The sequence below is a fragment of the Pelodiscus sinensis genome, chromosome 1 (assembly GCF_052426305.1).
Source record: "Pelodiscus sinensis isolate ZL-2025 chromosome 1, ASM5242630v1, whole genome shotgun sequence".
NCBI lineage: Eukaryota > Metazoa > Chordata > Testudines > Trionychidae > Pelodiscus > Pelodiscus sinensis.
The window spans coordinates 177,610,701-177,637,095 of record NC_143052.1 but is presented as its reverse complement, the minus strand read 5'-3'; the positions used below and the strand labels follow the sequence as shown (position 1 = coordinate 177,637,095).

General features: G+C 39.4%; 1 protein-coding gene across 4 annotated transcripts in view; it reads right to left on the bottom strand.

Moving 5' to 3' along the window:
- The window catches only part of LOC149525675 (uncharacterized), a 444,259-nt gene that overhangs the window by 351,907 nt on the left and 65,957 nt on the right, over positions 1–26,395 (bottom strand). For 2 of the 4 annotated variants that reach the window (XR_016347919.1, XM_089773544.1), the window contains one exon: positions 24,078–24,368. Coding sequence is in view for 1 of the 4 variants with exons in the window: in XM_089773544.1 (XP_089629670.1) it covers positions 24,078–24,131 (54 nt within the window). In the remaining 3 variants the exon portion in view is untranslated. Of the gene's footprint in view, positions 1–24,077; positions 24,369–24,515; positions 24,790–24,845; positions 24,901–26,395 lie in introns of those variants that run through there. The other 2 variants (XR_016347920.1, XR_016347918.1) reach the window with 2 other exon arrangements.

The following is a 26,395-nucleotide window of genomic DNA, read 5'->3' as shown; positions in this document are numbered from 1 at the left end:
AAATACACTGGAGGGTTGGGATAGGGTCCAGAGTGACGTAGACTAATTGTAGGATTGAGCTAAAAGAAATCTGATGAGGTTCAACAAGGACAAGTGCAGAGAAGAATCCCAAGCACTGTTACAACCTGAAGACCAACTGGATATGCAGCAGTTCAGCAGAAAAGAACCTGGCGATTACAGTGGTTGATAATCTGGGTTATGAATCAACAGTGTGATCTTGTAGCCATGAAGGCTAACGGCATATTAGGGTGCATTAGGAAGAGCATTGCCAGCAAATTTAGGGAAGTGTTTATGCCCCTTTATTTCGCAATGATGTGGCCACATCTGGAGTATTGCATCCAATTCTGGGCCCCCCACCATAGAAAGGATGTGGATGCATTGGAGAGGGTCCAGCAGAAAGCAACAAAAGTGATTAGGGGGCTGGAGCACACGACTTATGAAGAGAGGCTGAGGGATTTGGACTTATTTAGTCCACTGAAGAGACAAGTGAGCGGGGGATTTGATAGCAGCCTTCAACTACCTGAAGAGGAGTTCAAAAGAAGATGGAGAGAAACTGTTCTCAGTAGTGACAGATTATAGAATGAGGCGCAATGATACAAGTTACAGCGGGGGAGGGCTAGGTTGTATATTAGAAAAAATGATTTCATGCGGAGGGTGGTGAAGCACTGGAATGGGTTATCTAGGGAGATGGTGGAATCTCCATCCCTAGAGGCTTTTAAATACTGGGTTGACAAAGCCCTGGCTGGGATGATTTAGTTAAGATTGGGCCTGCTTTTAGCAGAGGGTTGGACTCGATGACCTCCTGAAGTTTCTTCTAACCCTATGACTCTATGAAATCAGTGTGGTTTATAGATGAATAAAGCGCCATTCAACTTGAGTAAAGTTGGCAAACACACCTCTATTCTGAATACCGGATTACAAGTGAGAGCTTGGACCAATTGAAAGTTGCATTAGGGTCAGATATGAGAAAGATGAAGGTGATTGTGTAAAAACAATGGTGTGAAAAACAAGCTGCATGTAAGAGCAAATCTGGGCTCCAGGTGTTAGCAGGAATTGAAGTAATACAAGTAGTCCCCAGAATGTATTTCAAAATTTCATTTGTAAGTCAGTTGTTTGGAAATCGGGACACATTTTCCATAAGGACAATATTATGAATGATGGTTAAGTTCCCAGGTTAGCCCACAAAAGCCTATTTAACCCATAATATACCTGAAATACTGTATATTTGTCATGACAAAAAGTAGAAATAGTTTTTGAGTTAATCTTAAATGCTGGTGCTTGAGAAAAGACATGTTTAATTGGAGGAAGAGAGGAGGAAATTCTGAAGGGAACTCCTGGGCATCCCCCAGCTGCCCCACACCTGTGCGCTTTGCATTCATCTTGCAAGCCAGTTCCATCCTCCACTTCCCCCCACAAGCTCAGTGCTGGTTCCAGCAGCCCATGGCCACCACCCTCCCAGGCTGTACTCAGCCCCCACTCACCAAGAGATGGTGAGCAGTGTGAGCATGCACTGTAGGGCTCCAGAGGAGCAGGGTGGCTGCTCAGTTGATGGCTGGAGAGAAGTGATGATTTCCCCTTCAAAGTGCTACTTCTTTCTAGCCACTGGCTGTGCAGCCTGTCCCTGCTCCTCCAGAGCCCTCCAGCCAGCACTCACAACACTCACTTTCTCCTGTGCTTCTTGCCTGATCCCCTGAGGCTGCAGGTGGGTTTCTGTTTGTATGTGCAGATGTTTGTAAGACAGATATTTCTGAATAAGTGAGTGCCTGTACTGAGAAACAAAAGGTGGGAGAGTCCAAGTTATGAAGAAATTGGCCCGTCCTTCAAAAAGGAAAACATCAAGTGCTACAAACTAGAAAGAGATTAGGGAAGGGAAGATGAGGAAATTATAGTTTGTTGGGCTCAAAATCTGAAAAATAATCACAACTATGAATAGACTTGGCAGAATTTGTTTTTCAATGTTTTATCATTCTGGCAGCTAATATCAATGTTTATTTTAAGCCCTTTCAGATGCTTATTGATTAAAATCTTCACAGTTGAGTGAATTATGGTGTCAGAATGTTTAATGAAGTTAAAATAACATTGAGGCTAGTTAATGCTAGTTAAATACTTAAAGCTTTACAATTTTTTATACAAACTACTGTCATTAAAATATGCACAGTAAATATCCTGTACTAAGCTCTCAAGCAGCATTTTTTTCTTAGCCTATCAGTTAATTTCAATTATCAATAGAAATATCTTTGTCAGTGTGTGTCTGCATTCGGTGAAATCAATGTTTACCAACATTTGCCAATAAAAATCTCATCCTTCTGAACCTATTAATAAAAAAAGAGTAATGTATGTGAGTTTTCCCTATCACCTGGTCATCATTAGTTGGTTGATTGATTTCCTCTAGGTGTAACAACAGAGTGGGTCTGAAGAAAGTTGTGGCCTTACTTATTAGCTTTGGGAAGGCTTTTCATGTACAAGGGTAGTGAGGAAGAACGATCAGGGAAGTGAACAAATGGTGTTTAAGGCTAGCTTCATTTGCAAAACACTGTGACAGAAGGAGAGATGCCGTAAGAGAACAATGAGTATATAGGGAATCTCTAATTTACTGCATTGTTTACCACACTTGCTTTGAAGTTTTGGGATATGGTAAGTTTGTTTTCCATGTCTATCCAATTTAAATACCACTGCTTATTTGGAAACAGCCCCATTGAAAACAAAAGGGTCTGTAAAGTGGGGAGGAAAAGCCATTCATATTGTACTCATGTAGGCTAAATTTCAAGAAATTAACTGCTAATATTCTTATAGCAGAGGGAATGAGGATGAGTACTTTTAACCAGAATGTGTTAAAAATGGATGTTACAGAAAAATCTGAATCAACTCTTGGGGCGGAGGGGGAGAAAGTGTGGAAGAGAGGGCACCAGCTCTGCATGTTTTTGGTTACTACAGCATTTGACTTCAACACCTTGACTCTTCCACATAATGTAACATCCCCAGGGAGATACAACTGAGACCAAGAAGTGCAAAAATAAACTTCACATCCCATTATAAAATTAACTTCTGAATACAATAAGAATTCTAGAAGATTAGTGTGTGTGCTTCAGATGCTTCAATGGAGAGTCCTTATAGAAATTTGAGTGGTTACTAACTTCAGTGTGCAGCAGTTTCCTGGTGAATCAGAGGGCAATGAATTTTGAATTAATTAAAGGAGTGAAGTGTACTGCAAGATGACTTCTTTCATGGGAGCAGTTTAATGAAGAATACTGTGGGCTAATCTTCAAATGATGTAAATTCCGGTAGCTCCATTTAAATCACATCTGCCAATTCATACTAGCTGAAAATCTGGCACAATGAACTTTGAATTTATTAGCTTTCATAACTGGAGTAAATATTCAACTTGTCTGACCAAAACCTTCTTTCACTTATATTGGTGTAACTTGCTCTGGTTTCATAATTTGAGCTACTTATTCTGGATTTACCAGGGTGTTACAGAGAGGAGAATTTGGCCATTATTATTAAATCAGTGTTAAACCATGCTGGCATCTTGTTTTGGAAATACAGACACAGCTTTTCTTCAAACCATAAAGAATATTCCTTGTATATTAGAATTCCAAAACAAAGAATTTTGATGCCTTTCTTTAGTTCTAGACATAAAGCCAATGTTCCGTCCCCATTGTTTATGGGACTTTACACACTGTCCTTCTTATAGTGTTCCCTCATTATGTTTGGTTTGAACAAATGTGTTTAAAAGCTTATGGTATTTTTCAGTAGTTTCTAAGTGACTATGTTATTGTAGAGCTGTAGTACCCACTCCATAATTAGGGTTTGGACATAGTTTCTTGTTACATTATAGAAAATTGATTAAAGTTTCAGGTGAAAATTTTCAAATGTGGCTGCCTAAATTAACCATAAGCACCTAATTCAAAATGCCCCAGGTTTGTAGTTGTTGCAACTCTCATACAACTCTTCTGCAGGTGCTAACAACTTTAAAAGCCTTTTTTATTTAGGTGTTTAACTTTAGGCATCTGTATTTGAAAAATGTTGGTGCTTTTAAAAAAAATCAGAATGACATTTCTTCTTATACATTCTCCCAAAGACAAGATAAATATAGTGCAAGGGTAGCACAAATTATTTTTACTACTGTGTAAAGTATTTCATTCCTGAGAGTCTTGCACTTGAGGAACTGAATGCTTTAGGCCCTTTGTCTCCAAGTTACTTATCTGAATCTAGCATCTGCTGGTAATGGCTACTAGTCATTACAAAAAAGTTCAATGGCTTTTCCATGGTTTATGTGAGATGATTTAACAGTCCCAGTTTAGCTTCCACACCATGAAAAGCCATCATGCTTTGCACAAAACTGCTGTGCTTTCTGGCACTCCTAGAAGGGGGGCTAGGAAGCAAAAGGGCATTGCAATTTAACAGCAATCTCACACTTAAAAAGGACCCCACCAGAACAGAGTTGACGCACACTAATAAAGGGGAGGGGAAACTTGCACTAGCTTTACCCAGGTTGCAGAGAGTCTAATCTGACACATTCCCAGAGCAATATGTGTCTGGCACATTTTATGAGAATCTCATTGACTTTGACGGGTTTTGGAGTGGACCTCAAACACAGTCAGTCAAAGACTGATAAGGAAGACCCATGCATTGGTAGTGTCACAGGTGGCAAATGAATCCATTTCTTCTGAACTCTGAGCTATTGTCTCCAATGTGAATTCTTAGAATGAAGAGCATAATGGGAATATGCAAGGCAAGACAAAATAGCTTACTACTCAGAACCTGTATTGCTTTTGAGGTTACACTAGTAAGATCAGATATCTCCAAAACTGTTTAGATTATTTTTGTAGTGTTTGCAACACATGTATGATCACCAGGTGACTAACTCTAAGTGGCAATGGATGCTGCCCCACCTGTTAAAATTAATATGCCAGTTGAAGAAAATAAGCAAAGCTGCATAACAGATTGATCATGTGACAAAATCAGGCCTTTTGGAAAGGAGAAAAAAACAAAAGCCTGGAGATCTAAGGGGAACTGAAAAACAAAGAGAGAGGGCAAACAGCCTAGAGAGGCGAACGACAAGGAAGCATTCAGTTCTATCCTATCTAGGGGAATCTTGGTATAGATAACAAGGAAAATTGAGTTGAGGTAAAAACTTGTGTGATGTACAGATAAGAGTAATGGGAACAGAGATATAGCTGTTTCCCCTAAGAGTACTAGAAGACACATCTGGCTTTCATGGTGGGTAATACTGGTGTCTTCCAAGTGAACAGATGAAGATTATCCAAAGAAATGCAAGTGAACACAGGTTCATTTACTGACAACTATGGTAATATAAAGGAAAGGATCTCTTCCTTTTTGAGGACAGCTGGATGCTTGAGAAGACCTGGTTTTAGGCTACAGAAGCATTCATCCTACTCTGACAGCTGTTTCTGATGCTAATCATAATTGCCTTCCAATTACTTTGAAATTCCGCTATCTACTTGTTGTACTGATCTTTGAGATTATAAACACTTTTGTAAAGGTCCCTTTGTTGTATGATTATTCCACTTCTTATTGGAGCTTCTAGATGCTACTGTGATACAAATACATGTAATATTTGTCTAAAGCCGTGTAGTAACATTATTGACAACTGAAACTTTTGGAACCATAACAAGCCTACTGTGGGTATTTTTTAAAATATGTACACTTTTAGGCTGCTCTTTGCAAAACAGACTGACTTGGTAAGTAAAGGTAACTCAAGTGATAAAGCTCTGAATTTTGATGTTGAAGATAAAAAAATGAACTCTGCTCATGATTATATGTGTGTATAGCTTATTACATATCTACATACACTCACACATGATTCACTTACAACAGGATTGAGACTCAAAGGCAGAATAATGTGGGTTAGGCTGAATTATTGATATTCTGCTCAGTATAAAGATGACTTAATTGCCTAGTGCTGTTATTCCAGCACCCTTCACTAGATCCAATTTGACTAAAACAGGAGTTTGTCCTGTTAAGCATATTGTGACTCTGAATGGACTCAAACACTCACCATTCGCACGAGATATAAACTGCATGTGGTCATTGTTTTTCTTAAATCGATTTATTTTTTAACACTCCTTTAGGAATGTTAACAGTTATAATGCAGCTGTTGCATGCTACTTTTGATTTTCCAGGAATACATTTGAGAAGGCTGTTTATTTAGAGAAACTGATAGGTGCTAGCTGTCAGCCCTTGTTGTGCAACATAGCTTTAAAGCTATGCACGCTATTCCGTTCTTTAAGAGATTTACAAGGATTCACTTTCACTATTAGCACAAGTTTAAAGTGCAAGCGCTTCCACCACATATTGCATACATGCAGTGTATAAATCAACAATGTTTCAAAAATCATGCTGAAAATTAGCTTCCTACTGCACTGACCTTTGCAAGTGCAATGCTTGCCTCAGGTTCCTGTAATACGAAGTGTGCCACACCACTTGTTGCTACTTTATGATGATGTTTAAGAAGTCAAATGTAGTATAAGGAAAATTTTCACTCCTGCTACTTGGAGCTTCATGATTTAGCTTGACTTTTCAACAAAAGAGCAAAATGAGACTCCTGTGTCATGGATCCAGAGTAACTGTACAGAAGCATGAACCTGTTCTCAGCTTCCCAGGACTCATTCAGGAGCCACACAGTCCCAACAATATGTTGGCTAAAAGCTCCAAAAACAGCTGTCAGCCAGGGTGGAGGGACTCCTCTAAGCAAGTTTGCTACATTAAAATTCTATTGGGGGACATCGCACACATTCCCAATTACCTACAAGTCCCTCCATACACAAATTCATACATGGTAGCTGGGTCCTGCCCCAAAGTACATCTCATGGTATGGTATTGCCCTGCAAATACCCCAGCTGTAGTCCCCTCCTCATTCTCTCAGAAAGTATCCAGCCAGTAACATGTTCACAGTTCAGAACTACATAAAGGTTCCCTTCCCAGGATTAAATTTATTAAGTCTTCAGGAAACAGTCCACTTGGTCCCTTTTGGGCTCAAACTCCTCCTGCCTTTGGTTTCCACTTGCATCCTGGATCCAGAGTTTCAAGTTCCTTGTCCCTACAGTTACATACGAACAAGGGAGCTCTGTTTGTCCCACTATGGTCCTGGTTTCTGTGGAGAATCTGTCTCCAAACTCTCCTCCTGTGCAGGTCCTTGAATTGGCAACTCCACTTTCTCTCTGATTAAGAGGTTCCATAGATCTTCTTCCTGAAATGCTTCTGAGTCAAGCAAGAAGGGATGCTTCCTTGCCATTCTCCTCTCTAAGCTCTCTGCCTTCTCTCTCTGTCTTCCCCCACCCCCCGCCCAAGATCTCCAGGCTTTTGATTTTTTCCATATCCCAGAAGGCCTGATTTTAGCCACATGATCTACCTGTCATGCAACTTTGCTTATATACTTCAACTGGGGACGCACATTAATTGTAACAGGTGGGGGCTGCACCCATCACTACTTAAAGGGCTAGTTAACTTGTGATCACACTGCGTCTAGACTGCAGGGTTTTTTTGAAAAAAGTGAAGTTTTTTCGAAAAAAGGCTACCTGTGTCTCGACTACAGCTGCAATTTTTTGAAATTAAATCGAAAGAACGCGGCCTTTCTTTCGATGGCGGTACTCCTCATTTCACGAGGAAGAACGCCTTTTTTCAAAAGTGTTCTTTCGAAAAAAGGTGTTTTTGAATGCAAACAGGGCTTTTTCAAAACAGAGCATCCAGACTGCCTGGGTGCTCTCTTTCGAAAAAGCGGCTCACTTTTTCGAAAGAAGAAGTTGCAGTCTAGAAGCTCTCTTTCGAAAAAGGCTTTTTCGAAAGATTCTTTCAAAAAAGCCTATTTCGAAAGAGGCTTGTAGTCTAGACATACCCTATAGGGAAGTATTTCCCTCTCTTATCCTCACCAACCCACAAGCATGGGTCTTGTCTGTCCCTGTATGTCATTGCTGCAAGGGTGACTGATGCTGCAGACTTGTAGCTGCGTCCACAGTTGATGAGTGAGTAAAAGGAGACAGGATCCAGTCAAGGGAGAAGTAGCTCACACTTTTAAGGAGTTTTATGGGTCCCAATGACAGAGTTGTTACAGAGCTGTTCCATCAGCGAAACCATCTTCAGGATCATTGAACTATGTATAAGTCTCATATGCCAGAAGCAGGAACACACTTGCATCTTACTCCTAAGTAAAACAGAGCAGGAACCTGGCCCCTAATGCAGATACACTGACAGTTTCCTCATTACATTTCCAAGTGACCATTACTCAAGAATACATTCTGTAGCTCCAAAAAAATGAAGCACAACTGATGTCAACATAAGCGGGTTTTGCCTACAAATCTCAGAATACTATTTTTTATACATACATTACACACACACACACACACACACACACACACACGTTAGTGTCTAAGGTGCCACGGGACTACTTGTTGTTTATAACATGGAGATGTTAAAAGTACATCACAAAAATACAACAAACTGAAATGAATTTTTCATCTCAAAGCCAAAAAAGGGAACTAAACTGAACATTAAATACTATTCTGAAAAAACAGATGTGCCATACAAAGTTCCACAGAAGTTAGTTTATTAATTTTCTGTGAAAGGCTATTGAAATCCAATTTTCAAGCAGGGCAAAAATCAAAGAATATCAGTAAAGTAGGTACTTATTACGTGCTTCTGACTAGGTACTAAGCCTCAGACATTAATTAGTGCATGTGGATTCATTTTGAAATCCTTGCTGAAGGAGTTAAAAGACCCTTATCAAAAGAGTTTTATTTTGAGCTTCTATAAAGGTATAAACAATGAGTCGCCACCACAGGACTTGTTTTTACAGATGCAGACTAACATTGCTACCCCTCTCAGATCTATGAAGGTATAGCTGGTGGCATCCTGACAAATGTAGGGCTCATATTGGCAAACGCTCACTCATGGAAGTAGATCTATGGTATCTGAGAATGTTAAGCAGATCTTTACATCTAATCACTTCATTTAAATACCTGTGAATTTTGACCCCTAACTTTAGGCACTGAAGCCTGAAAACTGGGACCCTGTTTTAGAGAGAGAAGTAGAACCAAATATATACAGGTGGAAACTTATCAGAATTCACCATAGATTACCATATACATGAATAAGGCACTCACCATGTTTTTTTTTAATTGAATACTGTTGGGGAGTGAATACCTCTTGCACACCGGATTCACAAACCTTGTCAATATAATTTTCAGTCACTGAATTACCTGCCTTGCATATAAAGTTAAACCTCATCTTTTCGTAATGGAAACTTTTTTCTTTTTTTTTTTTTTTTTTTTTTTTTAAAGAAGGGGAAAAAAACAAAACCCCTAAACAAATCTGAGTCAAATCACAAACATGATGATTTCAATACACCCATCAAACCTTAGTAGTAAAGGCTTTGTAAGCTACCAAAATCTCAATTCAAAATTTCCCGTTACAAATACTTAAAAAGCTAATGCAATGTTTTTAGAGAGCTGGTGCTAAGGAGAGTCAAACCAAGCATGAAAAAAGAGGTTCAATCAAAGTTTTTGAAAGAAAGCAAAGACAAATGAAAATACAGTACTCAACTACATATGACAGAGGCTAAGCCACAGTCTTGCAGAGCTAGCAAGTGCCATAAAAGCCCACTTCAAAATTGTCCTCAGCTTGCCTTGAATTCAAAAGGAACACTACCTGCTTAGCTCCGATTACCAGTCCATCAAGTTTCTAAATAGACACTGTTAGCAATGAAAGCTTTCAAGCACTCAGTTATAACCGAAATGGATTCCAGAGGAATGAGGCAGCTCTAATAAATGAAAAGACATGTCTGCCCATAGGCATGGAAAAAATCTGGATAAAGGAATTAGGTATTCCACTGTGCAAAAAGTAACAGATAACTACAAATGTTGGGCATATATATGTAAGCCACTTTCTCCATAATGTATATGAATATGCTACAAATGTAAAGAGAAGTGTTATTTTATTTCAGAAGAAACAGCTATTAGCTGGAGACTTTAAAAAAAAAACCCTGCAAATATGGATTTTACAGTTAACTTTTATACTGAAAATAAAAACAGTAACTTGCAGGTATGTATGCCAAGTGGATTTTCTAAACTGAAGATATCAGCTTTTATGTTACCAACTACAAATAATAGATTGTTGGTATTATAGATCTGTGAAAAATCTACAAGATTATCCACTCCCCAATGGAGAACAAATTGTACAGTAAGGAACTGCTGAAGGTGAGAAAAAGCCATAGAATCAGATCCTAATATATAAGACAGGTCAACACAAATATATAAAGAATTGCACAGATGGAAATAATGCTGTATTGGTGCATTAGGAATAATTAGGTTTAGTAGATAATTGAAAAAAGGAAATAGAAAACTAAACATTTGTACAGATATTAAGTCAATTTTTAAACTTATTTAAGACAACAGTTGTGTTACTAAATTGTGCTAGGAATGAACTCCTCTTTCTCTGTCTCATGACTTCTCAGAAGCCACTTGATTAAGGAAATTTTTTTCTATGTATGGGAGCTTAAGAGCCTTTATAAACATGTTTGTTAGCTCAGCAGTTCTGAAACTCTGGATTGGGACACCCAAAGTGCCCATGATCCCTTTTTAATGGGGTCACCAGTATTGGCATTAGACTAGCTAGAGCCCAGGGCCAAAGTTCAAGTCCAAAATCCCAAGCCTCACCATCCAGGGCCAAAATCTGATCCCCATCACCAAGGGTTCATGCTTCAGCTTCAGCCTTGGGCAGTGGGGCTTAGGTTATAGGCCCCCTGCCCGATGAGGGAAGCCCTTGGGGTTGGTATTTGGCTCCCCTTTCTGGGGTGGAAGGGCCGAGACTTTGGCCTCTCTACCTGTGGCAATGGGACTCAGATGGGCTTAAGCTCTGGACCTCCTTTTCTGGGTCTTGTAGTAATTTTTGTTGTCAGAAGAGGGTCACGGTGCAATGAAGATTGAGAACCCCTGATATAGGTTACCTAGTAAGAGCATTTTCTGCTGAAACTGGAATTTTGGAGGTAAGTGCCTTTTGCACATTCATCATCAATCATCATCATCAACCACCACCATGGGTTCAACACCCGTTGGTGTCAAATGCCACCCTCAATATTTCCTTCCATCTTTCCCTGTCCAGTTCAGAGTGGCTTAGTTTCTGTAGACTAGCTCCACACCAATCTACTATATCATCTACCCATTCTCTGTGGGGTCTGCCTCTCCTAGTCACACACTACTGAATTTTATTTTCTAAGGTTTATCTGAGGAAAATAGCTCAGAATAGCTATTCTTCATTAACTCCCCTCCCCCAGACATTTTATTCCACATCAAAAGTACCTCATTGAGGTTTGGGTTAATCCATTCTGGAGGTGGATTAAGCTAAACTGCAGAAGTGAAGCATAAATTGTTGACATGGGGAGTCAGAAATGGGTATTAAACCTTAAGTTCATGCTATAGATGATTTATAGTTTATTTCACGATAACTTGGATGGGACAGAGTCATCCCTTAGGGAAGGGTCTGGGTCATTAATAGAGGTTCTCTATGTGGTAGTAAAGACGAGAGAATGGAAGATGATAAAATATGGGTAAAATGAGTTGAGAAACAGTCAAATGAAAAAGAATCCCATTCAGTCACATCAGGTAATGGCAGACAGCTAAATAGTAAGTTTTTAAAGTCCTTATATACAAGTGCTAGATGTCTAAATAACAAGACGGGTGACCTAAAGTTCCTTGTATTGAATAAGAGGAAAAACTATGTAGCACTTTAAAGACTAACAAGATGGTTTAATAGGTGATGAGCTTTCATGAGCCAGACCCACTTCCTCAGATCATATTCTGGAATGGTATGTCTACACTGCAAAGTTAATTTGAAATAACAGCCGGTATTTCAAATTAACTTTAATAGAGTCTATACATGCAAACCGCTATTTTGAAATTAATTCGAAATAGCCAAGTGCTTAATTCCAATTTGGTAAACCTCATTCTACGAGGAGTAACACCAAATTCAAAATAGCTATTTCGAAATAAGTGCTGTGTAGACACTTAATTCAAAATAGGGGGCCTCCAGCCCTTCCCAGGGAGCCCTGGTGGCCACTCTGGGCACAACCAGGAAAACTTACTCTCCTCTTCCCCAGCCCCAGAGCCATTAAAGGGGTAGACTCTGGCCACAGTGCCTGTGCCAGCTCCAAGCCTGCCAGCCCAGAGCCAGCAGCAGCCCCTGGGGCCCCTGACCAGTGGCCCCAAAACATGAGGCAGCAAGCCACTGGCAGCCAGTGCTCCCCAGGAGCAGTCTGCCAGCTCCCAGGAGCCTGACAGGGGCTGGAGAAGGTGGGCGCCTTTCTGGTCCAGGGTGGAGATCATGGACCTTCTTCAGGTTTAGGGGGGATGCCCCCAACGTCCATGATCTCCACACTAGATGGAGGAATGTGGCCGTCTATGGCAGGATAGCTGCCAGCCTGGCCACCAAAGGCCACATGCGAACCCGGGAGCAGGTTTGCATGAAAATCAAGTTGGTCTGGCGAGACATCCCATTCTCCCCCCCACCCTGGGCCCTGAGCTTCCCCTCTCCCTTCTTCCTTTTGCTTCCCCCTTCCAGCTCCCTTCTCCCAGGTTTCCCTCTCCCACACTCTCTCTTCCCCTCTCCCACCTCCTTTTCCCAGTCTCCCCAGAGGTTCATCCTCCCCCCCCCCCCCCAGTTTTGTTCAATAAACCCAGTTTCTATTTTTGAACATACGTGTCTTTTCTCTGACATCAGGAAGGGGGGCTAGGAAGGGGTAAGTGGAAGGACGTGAGGGAGGAATGGGGCACGAGCTCCCGGTGGGGAAGACCGGGGTGGCTCTGAGGGCTCCTCAGGGTGGACGCTCTTCCTCACGGCCTCCAGGATTCTGACAGCCCCCCAATGGACCTCCTGGATGGCAGCCTGCAGCAAGTGGAGCCAGGCTGATGGCAATGACCCCACAAGACGCACCAGTGTGCCTAGGGGCAGCTCTGGCTCCATGTGGCTGAGTTTTGTGGTGTCCTGAGTGCAGGCACTCAGGGCACTCCAAGACAGGACTGCTTTGCTGTCCCTCATTGAGGTAGACAAGCATGCGGGGAACCCTGAGAACTGTCTGTCCGGTGTGGAGGTAGGGTCCCTTTAAGCACAGAGCTCAGTTAGCCTCAGGCAGCAGCCCCATACACTAAGTCCTAACCTGATGCCCTGCCGGCACTGGTTCCGGCCAGCCTTAACTTTGGTTCAGGGTCCACTCAGTGTGGACATGCTATTTCAAAATAGCAAAACGCTATTTTGAAATGGGTTTTGTGTGTAGATGCATTAATTCGAATTAGCTTAATTTGAATTAACTATTTCAAATTAAGTTAATTAGAAATAGCACTGTAATGTACACATACCTGAAGAGAATTGGCATGACCATATATACCAAAGGAACACAATGAAAAAAGTGAACACATTATTAAATTGACAAATCAGATTTAGTACAGAAGGTGGGGTGAGGGAGAGGGAGGGAATAGCTATTTATGAGTCAATGAATGGCTAATCCCCACTTATCACCCAAAATGACAAATGTCCAAAAAGACTAGAAAATGTATAATAAAGCCATATTTAGACCTTGCAAGTGAACATATTAACTAAAGAATCAGACAGTTAGTCATTAAAAATGCAACAAAATCAGTCTAAGCTTTTGGCTGAAAAATGCAGATTGATAACATTGAAACATTTTGGAAATTTGTATCAGTTTCACAGAATGGTTTTGGAATAAATAAAAACAATTACTGAAATGGAATATATTGATTTTCAATTCAAAACATCTTTTCATTTAGAAATCACCTTTTATTTTATGATTTAAAAGTTTTAAATGTTTTTAAATGATCAAAATCAAAATGAAATGGGGGGGTTGTGGGGGAGTGTCAAATGAAATGCTTTGTTCATCTGGCATTGATCTTTTTCCAATTTTTTATTGGCCAAATTTTTTTACAAAATTTCATTTTCAGTTGACTTAAAACGGGGAGTTTTGATTTTTCAGAATTGACAGAAAAATGAAGAAGTCACTTTTTGACCTGCTCTCCTTGCCACTCCAAGATGAACTTGATATAAGGAATTCCACAGGATAGCCATTCAAATGGGAACACTTGGAGCAGAATGCTATAGCCTGCATCTTAAGTGCAGTTGGATGTAGAGTAATGCTCTGGGAACTGTACTAGCTTCCACTTTGTGTCTGCATAGAATACTAAGTGCCAGTTTTAGCTTATGCAAGTTAAATGAGTCGATACCTGGTAACATGAGATTGTCTCTCCCCACTGACGTATTACCATAACTGACCCAGCAGAAGCACTCAAGATGGAGAGTCATCAATATGAATAAGAAGATGATGTTGGTAGGATGTATCCTGTGAGGGCTCCTGAACTCTGGGACTTGCTATCTTCTTATGGTCTGCAGATTTGTTAACCTTCCAGATACAATGCAAAACCGGTTTCTCTCTCTCTGTCTCTCCCTCCTCCTCCTCCTCCCCCCCCTCCCCCCCCCCCCCCCCCCCCCCGCAAGTGGTTAGGATGAAACTTAGCTGATGGTTGAGCGGTTATAGATAAGGATAGTATTATTTCTTGGAGGAAGAGGGGCAGGTGATTAACTCATGTGGTAGGTTTGGGCACAGTAAGGGGGATGCCCAAATATATATAGGCTATATTGTGTGGAGGAGTGTGTGTGTAATGATTTCTCTATTTTTCAGACACATGGTTGGTGGAGTGCATAAAGTCAATTACTCTGCACTTGTCAAGGGAAGGTTATGCAGGTATACCAAGAACACAAACAAAGAAACAGAAAAGCCATTCTACATTACCCCATGGATCTGCTTACAAAACATCTCATATCTTACCCAAACCTTATTGAATTGCTGCAGAATAGAAACTAAGATCTAACACTAGCACCTTGCATTCACTAGATTCCATTTGTGAAAAATATGTCCTCCTTTTGCTTAATCTGACAAACCAGCACACTAACCCCACCCCTAAGCAGAAGATTTCTTACTCCCCTAAGAACATAAATCGTACTGTTATCTGATTTGTCACACAAGATAAGACAGAAAAAAGACAGCTGACTAAAATGTCTTTACAGCTCTTTGATCTCTCTGCAGATGGTGTGTAGACGTATATAAATGTGCAGATTTTTCTATAGGACAATTTAGAGTTTCCATTTGAACTGCTTACAAATCTATTATGTTTAGCACAGTGACTTATCTGACACTAATGTCTGTAAAGATATACCTCTTAAAAAAGCTGAGCTAGGAAAAAATGTCTTTTCTACATAATGTTTTATATTATTAGAAACCCTAAAGCATTAAGCAAATGCTCTGGTCTGAGAATTTCTCAGGTTTTCATCAGTCAGTAGTCACAATCACCGACAGGCTCTTCTCGAAAGGAATCTTCACGAGAGGATTTAAGTTTATTACCATGCTCTGCTTTCTTAAAGGGACACTGTAGTTTAGCCACTATAAGAAACTAGATTAAGACTCTTTTGAACTGTCTGCAAGTCCTGATTTCTCTTACCATCCAAACAGCGAGGCAAAGAATCAGTATCAATGGCTGGCTAGAGACAAAACGGGGGAGAAGAAGGGAAAAAAATCTAAACATGTTCCCACAGGAAAAGTGGTATGGCAATACACTTCAACTGGCATCAAAGGAACCCTAAATCCAATCATGGCACAGCTTTTGGACAGATAAAAGAGGAGGATACTCTAATCCATCCTGCTCCAGTAGCTCCAGATTAAATAACAGCAACATGTCTACCATGCCACTGATTGATTAAGTATCAGTATCCAGCCTGCCAACTCATTCCCGAATATCCCTGAAAGTGAACTCCTTCTGTGCCTTAAAAACTCCAACTAGGCAGCAGCTGGAGAAGGGCAGCATGCCCATTTTCAGTTAACTGTCTTAAAAGTAAAGCAATACCACTGTAATTTATAGCAAGAGGTTGTCAGTTCTGCTGACACTATTGAACTGGTCTTCGTAAGTCACTCATACATCATGGACCATGTGTAGACAGAGCCAAATTTCAAAATAAGCTCTTTTGATTTAGACTCGGAATAAGCTACCCAACTTGCTCAGCACAAATTGCGTAGTTTATTCTGACAGACGGGTGCAGTCTAGACGCACTCATAGTCATCATCAGATTCATCCAATCCTTAGCAAAATTAAAGGAAACCAATAATAATCTTCCTAGAACTATCATAAGACAAGCTTGCTCAGATTTACACAATTCACCAACCGTTATATACTATGCAGTTCTATTGAAGAAAGTTACACACAGTTCAGAGAAGCCATTTACAAAGCTTTCACCAAATCAATTCCAAGAGTGTGTTGTAAGATCTAGATTCCCTATGTAAAGAACACATAGAACTCCTCAAAGGACAGGACAGTGGTGATTCACTCCCTGAGATGTGACAGCTATGTTGATGGGACAAGCTCTCCCATCAACATAGTGTTGTCTGCATGAAGAGGTTGGGCCAATATAACTACATTGTTCAGAGGGGTGGGTTTTTCACACATCTGTTAAACAGCTGGAACACTTCTGGAAGAGCAAGTTGGGAGCAGGCTACTGTGGAGCTCAATCTGCCAAGACAAAACTTCATGATCTGGGCTCTAACTAGAAAACTTGGTGCTGCTCTGAAGCCTCCAGCACAATTTCATTATCCAGTCACTCAAAATGACATTATTATCCACTGGGTAAAGGTTGCAAAGATGGATAAAGGGGAAAAGATTAAAGGAGCAGCAAGGAAGAAAAGGGAAAGCAAGGGCGACTTTCAGTCTTTCATCCCAGATGAAATAGAAAGGGTACCGGTAATCAAAACATGGAAAACAGGTAAAGCATGTGGGTTTGATAACTCTCTAAGTATCTCGGAAAAACTAGCAGACAGCGACTTGCCATCTTTGTATCTTTGTTCTTAAGGAAAATAAAATACCTAAAATCAGGCAAAAGTAATAGCCTGGCCAAAATCTGAGAAAGATGACAGACTAGCAAAGTTACTGTCCTGTCTCTCTGCTAATTGAATGTGAGTCAAGAATGTTTCAGACTAAACCATCATATTTGTGATGAAGTGCTGGCACTCACCATCTACACTGAGAACCGCTTTCAGACCAGGCAGAAGACAGGTACAAACATTGTGCATGTGATACAATCTGGCATAAAGGCCTACTGTACAAATCATCTTTGGTCCTACTCAAGTGGGTCATTATGACTGTGGAAGTATTGCTGGGAGGCCATCAATTCTAAGTTCTGCTTGGACAAAAACCAGCTCTTGAATGTCCCAAAATAATGGTTTATTCAGAGCCCCATTTTGGCACCAACATTTTCCAACTTCATCGCTAATGATTTTCTGAATACTTCTGACAGGAATTCTATTTTTACAGACAGGATCTGTCTGACAGGAACCAGAGTTTCAATCATCTAGAAGAAGTTCTGAATGCTGAGTTGGAAAGATATAGCCCATTATTGTGAAAGATGGAGACTTAAACCTAGTATTAAAAAGTACTTCTACTTCTACCTATGTCACACAAAGGCCAACAAAAGTTTTTGCAAGAATACAAGCTGTACCATGACCCAAAGTCCGAGTATCTAGGTTTTACGATGAACTGTACCTACAGTATCAGGGAATATACTACTGAAAATAAAGCCAAGAGGCAACCTGATCAGCAAACCAGCTGGTTTTACTTGGGAACTAATGTGCAAATGCTCAGAAATTCTGGCCCTGTTTTGTGCTATTCTCAAGGCACTTGGTTTTCAGATTTTATTTTGTTTCGAGTTTCCTGGGAATTTATCAGAGCTGTGTACAAAAAAAAAACTTTAAAAAATGGATAAACAATGGTGCAAAGAATTAATTTCACATTAAATTCTGCACATCCCAGTATACAAGTTAATTGGGGGAGGGGGGGAAATCAGTTGTTTCTCATGTGGAGTGATCAGATTTACTGCTAAGGGTGCCTGATTCTCCCATTTGCCAGTGTAACCAATTAGTAGATATATAGGCCACATATTTGCAGGCTGGACCATCAGCAAGGACTGCCTGGTTTCCTCATGCATTTCCATGGGGCTCTTCCCTCAGTTTTTGAATGGATAAAATACATGTGGCTTGTTTTCACAGACAACACTACAGCAGTTGAAGCATTTCAGTGAAAAGGCCCCTATGCTGAAAAGAGAACATCTCCCATCCATGTTGATGGGACAAGCTCTTTCAGACACTATATATTTTGTAAAAGTGAACATGGCTAATTCAAGAAAACTTCAGAAAATGCAGTGTTTACAGACAGGAAGAGATTGCAAACTGATGCAAAAAGAACGCTCAAACATGAAAAAAGGCTATGTGAGTCCAAGGCATTTTCCTTCTGGATTCTAGGCTGTAGTTTTCTTAATCAGATCATTTCTAACTAGCTCTTTTGTGCAAACTTGCACAGAAAAATTACCTGCCAATTTCTACATAAGAGCCCCAAACTACATTTCCCAGAATTCCCTGAGACAGGATTTCCTTTTATAGTAGCTTTATGAAACTCACTGAGCTTGTCCAGACTATGAGAGATTGCCATTGGTATAAAATTTGACTACAAATCCAGATAAGCAAACTATTTATCTTACTTGTTATTCGTAATCTAAAATCCTATGTCTCCTATATCCCTTTATATATTTCCATTTTATAAAAACTTTTCTATATCAGAGATTCAGCAAAGGCAAAACAAGTATGCTCCCTACCATGCAAATTAAAAAATAATAGAATAAATTATACAATCATAGAAAATAAAAGAGACCATCTGCACCAATACGTGTTATTTCCATTCCCCTAATGAAAGTCCCAAGTGTAAACTATGAACTCATTTGGGAGTCAAGAAACCTACAGAAAAGGAGAGACCCAGACACTCACTTCCTCCTACTTCAGTGAAACTTCCCGCCCTTCATGCTTATTGACTGGGGTTTTCAAAAGGGCTCAGTATTAGCCTTACCGGACCGCCATTTAGCTCATTGGCGAAGCACTAGGCTAACACTTCATTTTTGAAAATCCCATCCTTAGTTTATGTAGGACTACTCTTGGATAGCTAGCGAGTCTTCCACAACAATTTTTTTTTTATGTTCAGGAAATAATTTTCGGATCTACCCAGAAATGAGAAAGGGAGAGAAGCTGAGATGTCCTGCATTCTACATGTGCTCTCTAAACCCTGGGCTTTTGCCTATTCAGTGATGAGTCTCTCATTCTTGTTTTTCATGAAAAACTTTGAAAGGTCTTGGGTTCACCTTGATGCAGAACAGGATTTTGTTTTTTAAATCTAAAAAATGCTGCAAGATGGGAAAACCATTTCTTACCCTGCTTACTCTACTTATAATGTTGCTTACTATTTACAATATCAATGTTCTGTATTAAAACTTCTTCCAAACTAGCTCTTCCATGCATGGATTTAAACAGGAATAAATCTTACTACTACTAAAAATAGAATACCAAGAATTCCAAACTCAAAGAACAGTTATAAGGCAAGGTGAAATGCACTCATGTACAATGTCAAAATATTACAATGAACCCAGCTAAGCAGCTTAAATCCTACACAGCTCTCTGCTTCTGCGCTTTGAATGCAGTACCATAGATTTTAGTGGGTCTCATAGTTCAATGCATTTTATCTATGAGCAAGGAATGGTGGGGAGTTTTCATCTTGATTTTTGATATATTTAAAAAAAAAATTAAATGTAATGCTCATGAAAAGTAACACTGACAGCCCCAGAGAATGATATCAACTGTGCACAGAACAAATGCATTCTAGGAAGAAACAGTGAAAGGTCTCTCCTTGTTTTGGAGAACCACCTATAAGGATGAATCGCTCTCCTTCTCTGAGTTGTTGGCATGGACTGCTAGCGAGGTTACCACTTAGTGCTAGCTTGATGGTGGTTTTCTAATATGGACACCTCTCTACCAGGAACTGAAACGAGATTTAAAAAAAAAAAATCTATCATACCAAATAGCAAATAACGAGAATCTATGTAAACACTGTCAACCAGGTTTTGTTCTAAACTCACGATCTACAGTTCTTCAATGATCATGTGTTTTAAAGTTCCCAGTAATCCTTGATCTAGGAAATGGGAAATTTTTCTCAAACTGTGAGAAACTAACATAGTAGAAGTGTTTAAATACAGCTATTATATCCACTTTAACAATTTTCTGAGCTGGGGGAGTCCATAGGCAGACAATGGGCTAAATGCTTTTCAATGGACCCTGAGCTCTTAATTTACTTTGATTATCATCATTGTTAGTGGTTTTTTTTTTTTTTTTTTTAGTCTGGACCTTGTCCAAGGAATTTGGATATTGGCAAAAAAGATTTGAGTAACCCTGAGTTCCATCATTTTGAGTATATTAGCTCTGTATTCAAATTCAAAAATGAGAAAGCAATGTGACCTTTTATTCAGCAGCAAAGCTAAGACAGACATCAATGTCCATTTCTTCCTGATGTAGAGATTTCAGAGATGAAAATTAAATCATCCAATTAAATGAATCACGAAGAACATTTTTCCCTTTGGTGTTTCTGGGTGTTGATAGAAATTAGGTATAACATACATTGTTTCTATCAACATGCAGAAACACCAAAGAATAATAATAGACAATATATATTCACAAAGGAACAGAAAAGTAGTATCTGCCCTCTGCAGCCAATACTGCATCCAAAACAAAAGGAAGTGCCTCTTCTCTTGAATAGTGAGAGCTATTCAGAGCATAATTCCAGCACTCACATGCTGTTCTGTCTACCTATTCATTCCCAATGGCAGTTGTTTCTGGAGAGAGCATCTGTCTCCCTATGTCCAGTCAAGATAATTATGTTCTCCTGGGTTGCTCTTCCTGTTGATTCCCAGAGCTGAAAACTTCCGAATTGCTTGCAGGATGTTCTCACAGTGTCGATTCTTTTACAGCTTTCTTTCCAGCAATTTGGCAAGAGTGATGGAGCAGCAATGTATAACATACTTTGTTAAACACTTAATTGATCTCTGGACCATGTTAGGGAGAGGATATATCTATTTTTTTTTTTTTTTAAATATCATCTTTTTTATTATATCACTTTAAATATAACAAAATACTGAAAAGTACTCTGGTGTTGAGACAGTGAGAACAATCACTTTTTTTCCCCAAATCCACTTACATGTTCAGACCATTGCTCCAGTAATACTCCTTCCATCATTTTCTCTGGGCCCCACAAGAAAGCACATTCTTAAAATAGTAAATCAGCAACATTTTGTTTGATTTTACACACACCACCTTGAATGTTTATTTCATGTGCAGAAGGAAGAGGAACAATTGATGATAGTGAATGGTAAAGGAGAGATACAGGGGCACTGATGGAGGAGAAACTGGCAAGTTATCATTTCCTTGAAGAGAAACCAGAGGTAAGCCAGGACAGGTAAGGTAAAATTTTTAATTTACCATTAAAATTAATATAGCTACTAACTAGACTATAGTAATGTAACAATACACAGTTTTGGCGGGTTGACTATTGCTAGAGTATTTTCTGCAGGCAAACAGATATAGCCCACAAGGCAAGTTCAGCTAGTTAACATGTCTTATTGCTTTCTCTCCTCCCACATGCTTGAACTAAAGACCCCATCGTCACAATCCAGAAAAGCAGAAACTGTCAAAACATATTTTTTAAATGCACAACAAATAATTGTTGGAGAATTTTTAAGGCACATTCACTCCCTCCCTTCCACCCCCATCCTTAATGTGGTTGATGGAAGTTGTGTCTAGGAATGAAGGTAAATGAAAAGGTTAGTGGTTGGTTTCCCAGATATACTATGCCTCACAGCAGTTCCCATGGAGATGGTAAAGTCTAGTGGCATTGTTTTTTTCTTTATCCCCCAATAACAATTTTTACTAGTACTGTGCTATGTAACTAATCTACAAAACTAAGTGGATGAGGGGCAGTTCGGTAAGCCTTGGGCTTCCAATGTTTCAGATATTTTGGCATTCGGGATTCATGCTGCTCATGTTGAAGCCTCACTGTTTTCCATAACATTTGCCTCCTTTCTGTACCTCCTTTTTTCCTCTCTCTACAAACTGGCCAAACATCCTGTCGAATGCATAGATTTGCACCTAGGGAAATGCATATACAGTCCCAACTAACCACATATCACAGGCATATATCTGGAAAACCAGTCTGTCAGCAGAGGATAATTCACATGTGCAAAATGTAATAATTGGCAACTAAACTCATAACATGAAACTGAAAAAATTACGTAAGAGCCAAAGGACAACCTCTGCAGGGAAGGGAGGAGTGTTGTACCCCTTTTTACCCCATTAACCATTCTGATAGACTGTTACTGGATTTCATCAAATGCCATACCCACTACACTCTTGATGAATTCCTTTAAATCTCAGGTTTTTATTCTTTTGTATTTTCAAATAGTCCTGCTTCCAAGGAAGCCTAATTTATAATGTGGAGGAGATTGCAAATTTTTGGCACATGAAGTCGTGCAGATGTTATTCCTTAAGGAAGACCATCTTGATTGCCTGTATGAATAATGGCTATGAGCTGGCCAAGAGCCAAGAGTTCTCTTCTAGCAGAATGTATAAAACCACTCTCCTATTGAAAGAAGGCCCCCAGTAGGATACTATATTATTACGCATGATTCAAATTACAGGATCTGCAGCAGGGGAGCTAGTGGCTGTATCAGGACAGCCGCACACAGAATACTGATGATGGGATGATGGAATGCATCACGCATTGAAAGAGCCATGGTTTAGTGTTTAAAGCCCTGTATTCTTTTGAAAGTGAGTACCTGGATCAACATAGAACTGAAGGCTCAAGTAAATTGTGCATAAACATGATTTTTAAAAAATATCATATTCTAGCAGAAGTATTTGAATACGTTGCTTGTTTTAAATAACAAATATTAATAGTAAACTTGGTTTCTCTAGAGATTGATGACCTCTTGAAGCCCACTGGCAATGGATATCGCATTTAATTTAATAAGACAGTATTGAATTTGTCTCATGTCTGATCTTGTTTCAGCTATTAGGATACTGTAGAACAAAAATTCGCTTCACTAGATTATGACGTCTGAAATCTCTACATTCCCTGGTATTCTGGGCTGCTTTTAAATCACTTGCATAACAAATTACTTTATCCAACAAAGAACTAAATCCAAATGTTCAACACAACCTTGAATCCCCAAATGTTTTTCATTTATAAATGAACACAGATCAGGAAAATGTGCACATAAAAAAAAAGATACAAGGCAGTTAACAATATAAAATGCTAGCCAGAGAGTACTGTTGTGGCTAAAATAAAATATTTTCTCTCTAACTATGAAACTGTTAAATACAAAAGGTTATAGCTAAATGAAACCACTATATTTCGCTGTGCTGTTATATGCCCTGAAGCAGTACGCAAGCTATCCCTTAACTTCTTTTCGTTCTAGCTCTGGTATTCATTTATTCTGGTAAATGGATGCAAATCAGGTGCATTGTGCGGAGGTGGGAGGGAGGGGGTGAAATTTTCTCAGAAATGACCTCAGTTCTATTCATTAGTAAAATGACATCTTGGCTGAAAGTGGCAGAAAATGAAATACAACAGTGCTGAACTTCACTCAGTTGTGACAGATGCAAGGAAAAGCCCTTCAGAGAAAGCCTGGTTTTTAAAATGGCCACTCCAATGTGAATTCTGAAGCATTAAAATAAGTACTTAGATGCTGACTGCTGCTGAAGATGTAGACTCCATGCTGCAGCACCCTCTTTACCTTTCAAGATTAGGCAAGGTAATGTCAGCCTATAATGGAGGAAGCAATGTCACACTAAGTAAGGCATACAAGGAGACAAATGTATGTTAAAAAAAATAAAAATTATATGTCCAATATTAACAATGAAATCCTATTTTAAAGGCTTAGTCGGGCCAAAAAAGAAATGGAACAGTACTCATGGTTACCTGCAGAGACAGCACACAGTTAAAAAAAATCAGAGAAAATGTATCCCGGTTTTGCATAGCGATTCAAATTATGCTGGCAGAATAATTAATGGAGGGACCTAATCTCAACAAAAAAAAAGGATACGTTAAACAAAGTTCATTACTGCATGATGTAAATGAGTTTCTCACCAATGATGTCACTGATTGGCTGAGATGTGGAGCTGGTTTCGAACAGTGCAGCATGGCCGGATTGGCTGCTAGCTCTTCTGGTTACTGCCTGCTTGGGCAGCGGTCGAACCAGACACTTTCTGTCTCTCTTGTTGTCGTTTGAAGCAAATCTTGTTCAGCCCAGCTGTGTCTCCATAGTAGTGGCACCCTAAGAGAGTCTCTCTCCTGCTTCCCACAGCTCATCTGTAAGGCGGTCGCTGCTGTGAAATACCAGCCCTTGGCACGGAGCCCAGACTGCGTTGTTAGATCCGTCTATAATACAGAAAAGAATTTTTTTTAAAAGCAGTTCTTTCACCGAATTACATCCTAAGAAGGATTAGTAAGTACTGAATTGCAGCTGATTTGTGTACTTCTAAATTATGTAGCTAGCACACTTCCTGAAATAAAACATTATCTAACCTGCAGTAGTAGAACAGCAATCATTTTTAAAAAAGTGAGAAAACCAAAATACAACTCTTCTTTGTTTATCTTGATTACCCCCCCAAAAAATCTTCATTTTTCCCTAGAATCGTGACTGATTTCTCGATGCAACCCAAACACTTTTTAAAACTTATCAGGTTTCTTTTTACATCCAAGTCACTATATTCTGCTTAAGGGATATTAATTAGCATTCTTTTTAACTATGCAAACAGAGAAGGGCATGAAACAAAAATGCTGAATGAAGAATGAAAGAGAGAGAGTGTGAGAGAAAAAAAAATCTGTGCAGCTTTTACAGTTCAGCTGTCTGACCTCCTGCAAAAAGAATGCAGTCATATCAACTTTGCCAGACAATGGAGCACCTACAGGCTTTCCCCTAGACAAGTCCTTTATAACCAGTCAGTATTATGTGCTGCAGACAGTGGCCAATCGGTAAGCTGCTTTCTACAGCAATGACACAATAGGTGCACTGGCCACACTGTCCTTCTAGCCCCTGACAGCAGTTCAGGTTCATTTATTGCGTACAGAATACACATACATCTGTAATGTTTCCACTGTAAAAATTATCAACGGAGGCTCCCTTTGTTTTAATATAATTACATCAGCCTAATTACTGCATTCAAGCCGCAGTGCCACTATTCACAGAGCGGCGCATAGGCATGTACGTCATATAAATATGCATGAGCACGCTTGCTTATTTAAATAATAAAATGCATCAATTGTTTTTTTCCTGCCCCCCACTCATTCCCAACATACGACTTAAAAATGCACAGCGAATATGTTCACTTCTCTTATTTATCTAGCCAACATTTTTGAAAATATAATTTGAGTCAGTTATTAAGAAATAATAAATATATCTCCACACCCAAACAAGTCTCAGTCTACAAATGAAATGGTATGACAGACCTAGGGCATTTTTTCCCTTGTCACTAAATATCAGAGTAAGAGCCTATAAGTGATTCTGCATGCACTCCATCATAGCCACACATCAGATGCCCAGTTTGTATTAAAAGCGTGGCGATCACCCAGCATGTGCCTGCATCTAGCTTGTGTGTCTGGGCATTCTATAATTATAACATCTCTTTTAAAAGTATCTGAAATCACTCTCATATTCAAAAGATTAAATCATCACTTTTCATGCATTAAGCAGACATAATTGGGCAAGGTCCATTGTGGGAAATGCCATGCTAATTTTTGTGATTTTATGCATGGGATTTACATATTCATGAAGAGAATAGCTGTTATGACCGCCGACAGAGCAACATGAAAAGAAAAGAAACCATTCTCCAGCATACAGAATATACAAAAATCTAGGGGGAGAACATGCAGCATATGGTGACAAGAAGGCGAAGTTGTTCGGTTTTTCAGGGTTGTTTTGTTGATTTCCTATTTGTAAAATTTCTGAGTAGACGGCTTACAAAAATATGTAAGTATACTGAAATTGAAAGTAAAGTAAAGCATTTTTAATCAGCATTCTGCAAGTTTTGTCTTTGCAGTTATAAATCATCCTAAGTTTGTGGATGCTTAGAGTGTTGACACCCAGTGATGGTGAAATCACTAATTAACAAAAACCTGCACTTCCGTTTTAACCATTATTTCATAATTTAATATCTGATCTGTATTGGGGAACCACACTTTGCTTAAGCAAGATGGGGCTTTATGATAGCATCTCATTATGACTGCTTGCTTTCTAAATCTGAAAATGTTGGCTTAATGCAGTTTTGAGTTTCATTTTTTTTAAAGAAAAACGTCACCCACGAAAAGATAATTTTGTACGGTAAGATAAAAACTGTGCATTGATTTTTCTAGTTCCTTTGTCACAAAAAGAATTGCTACAATAATTCTAGTTATTATATACCTTT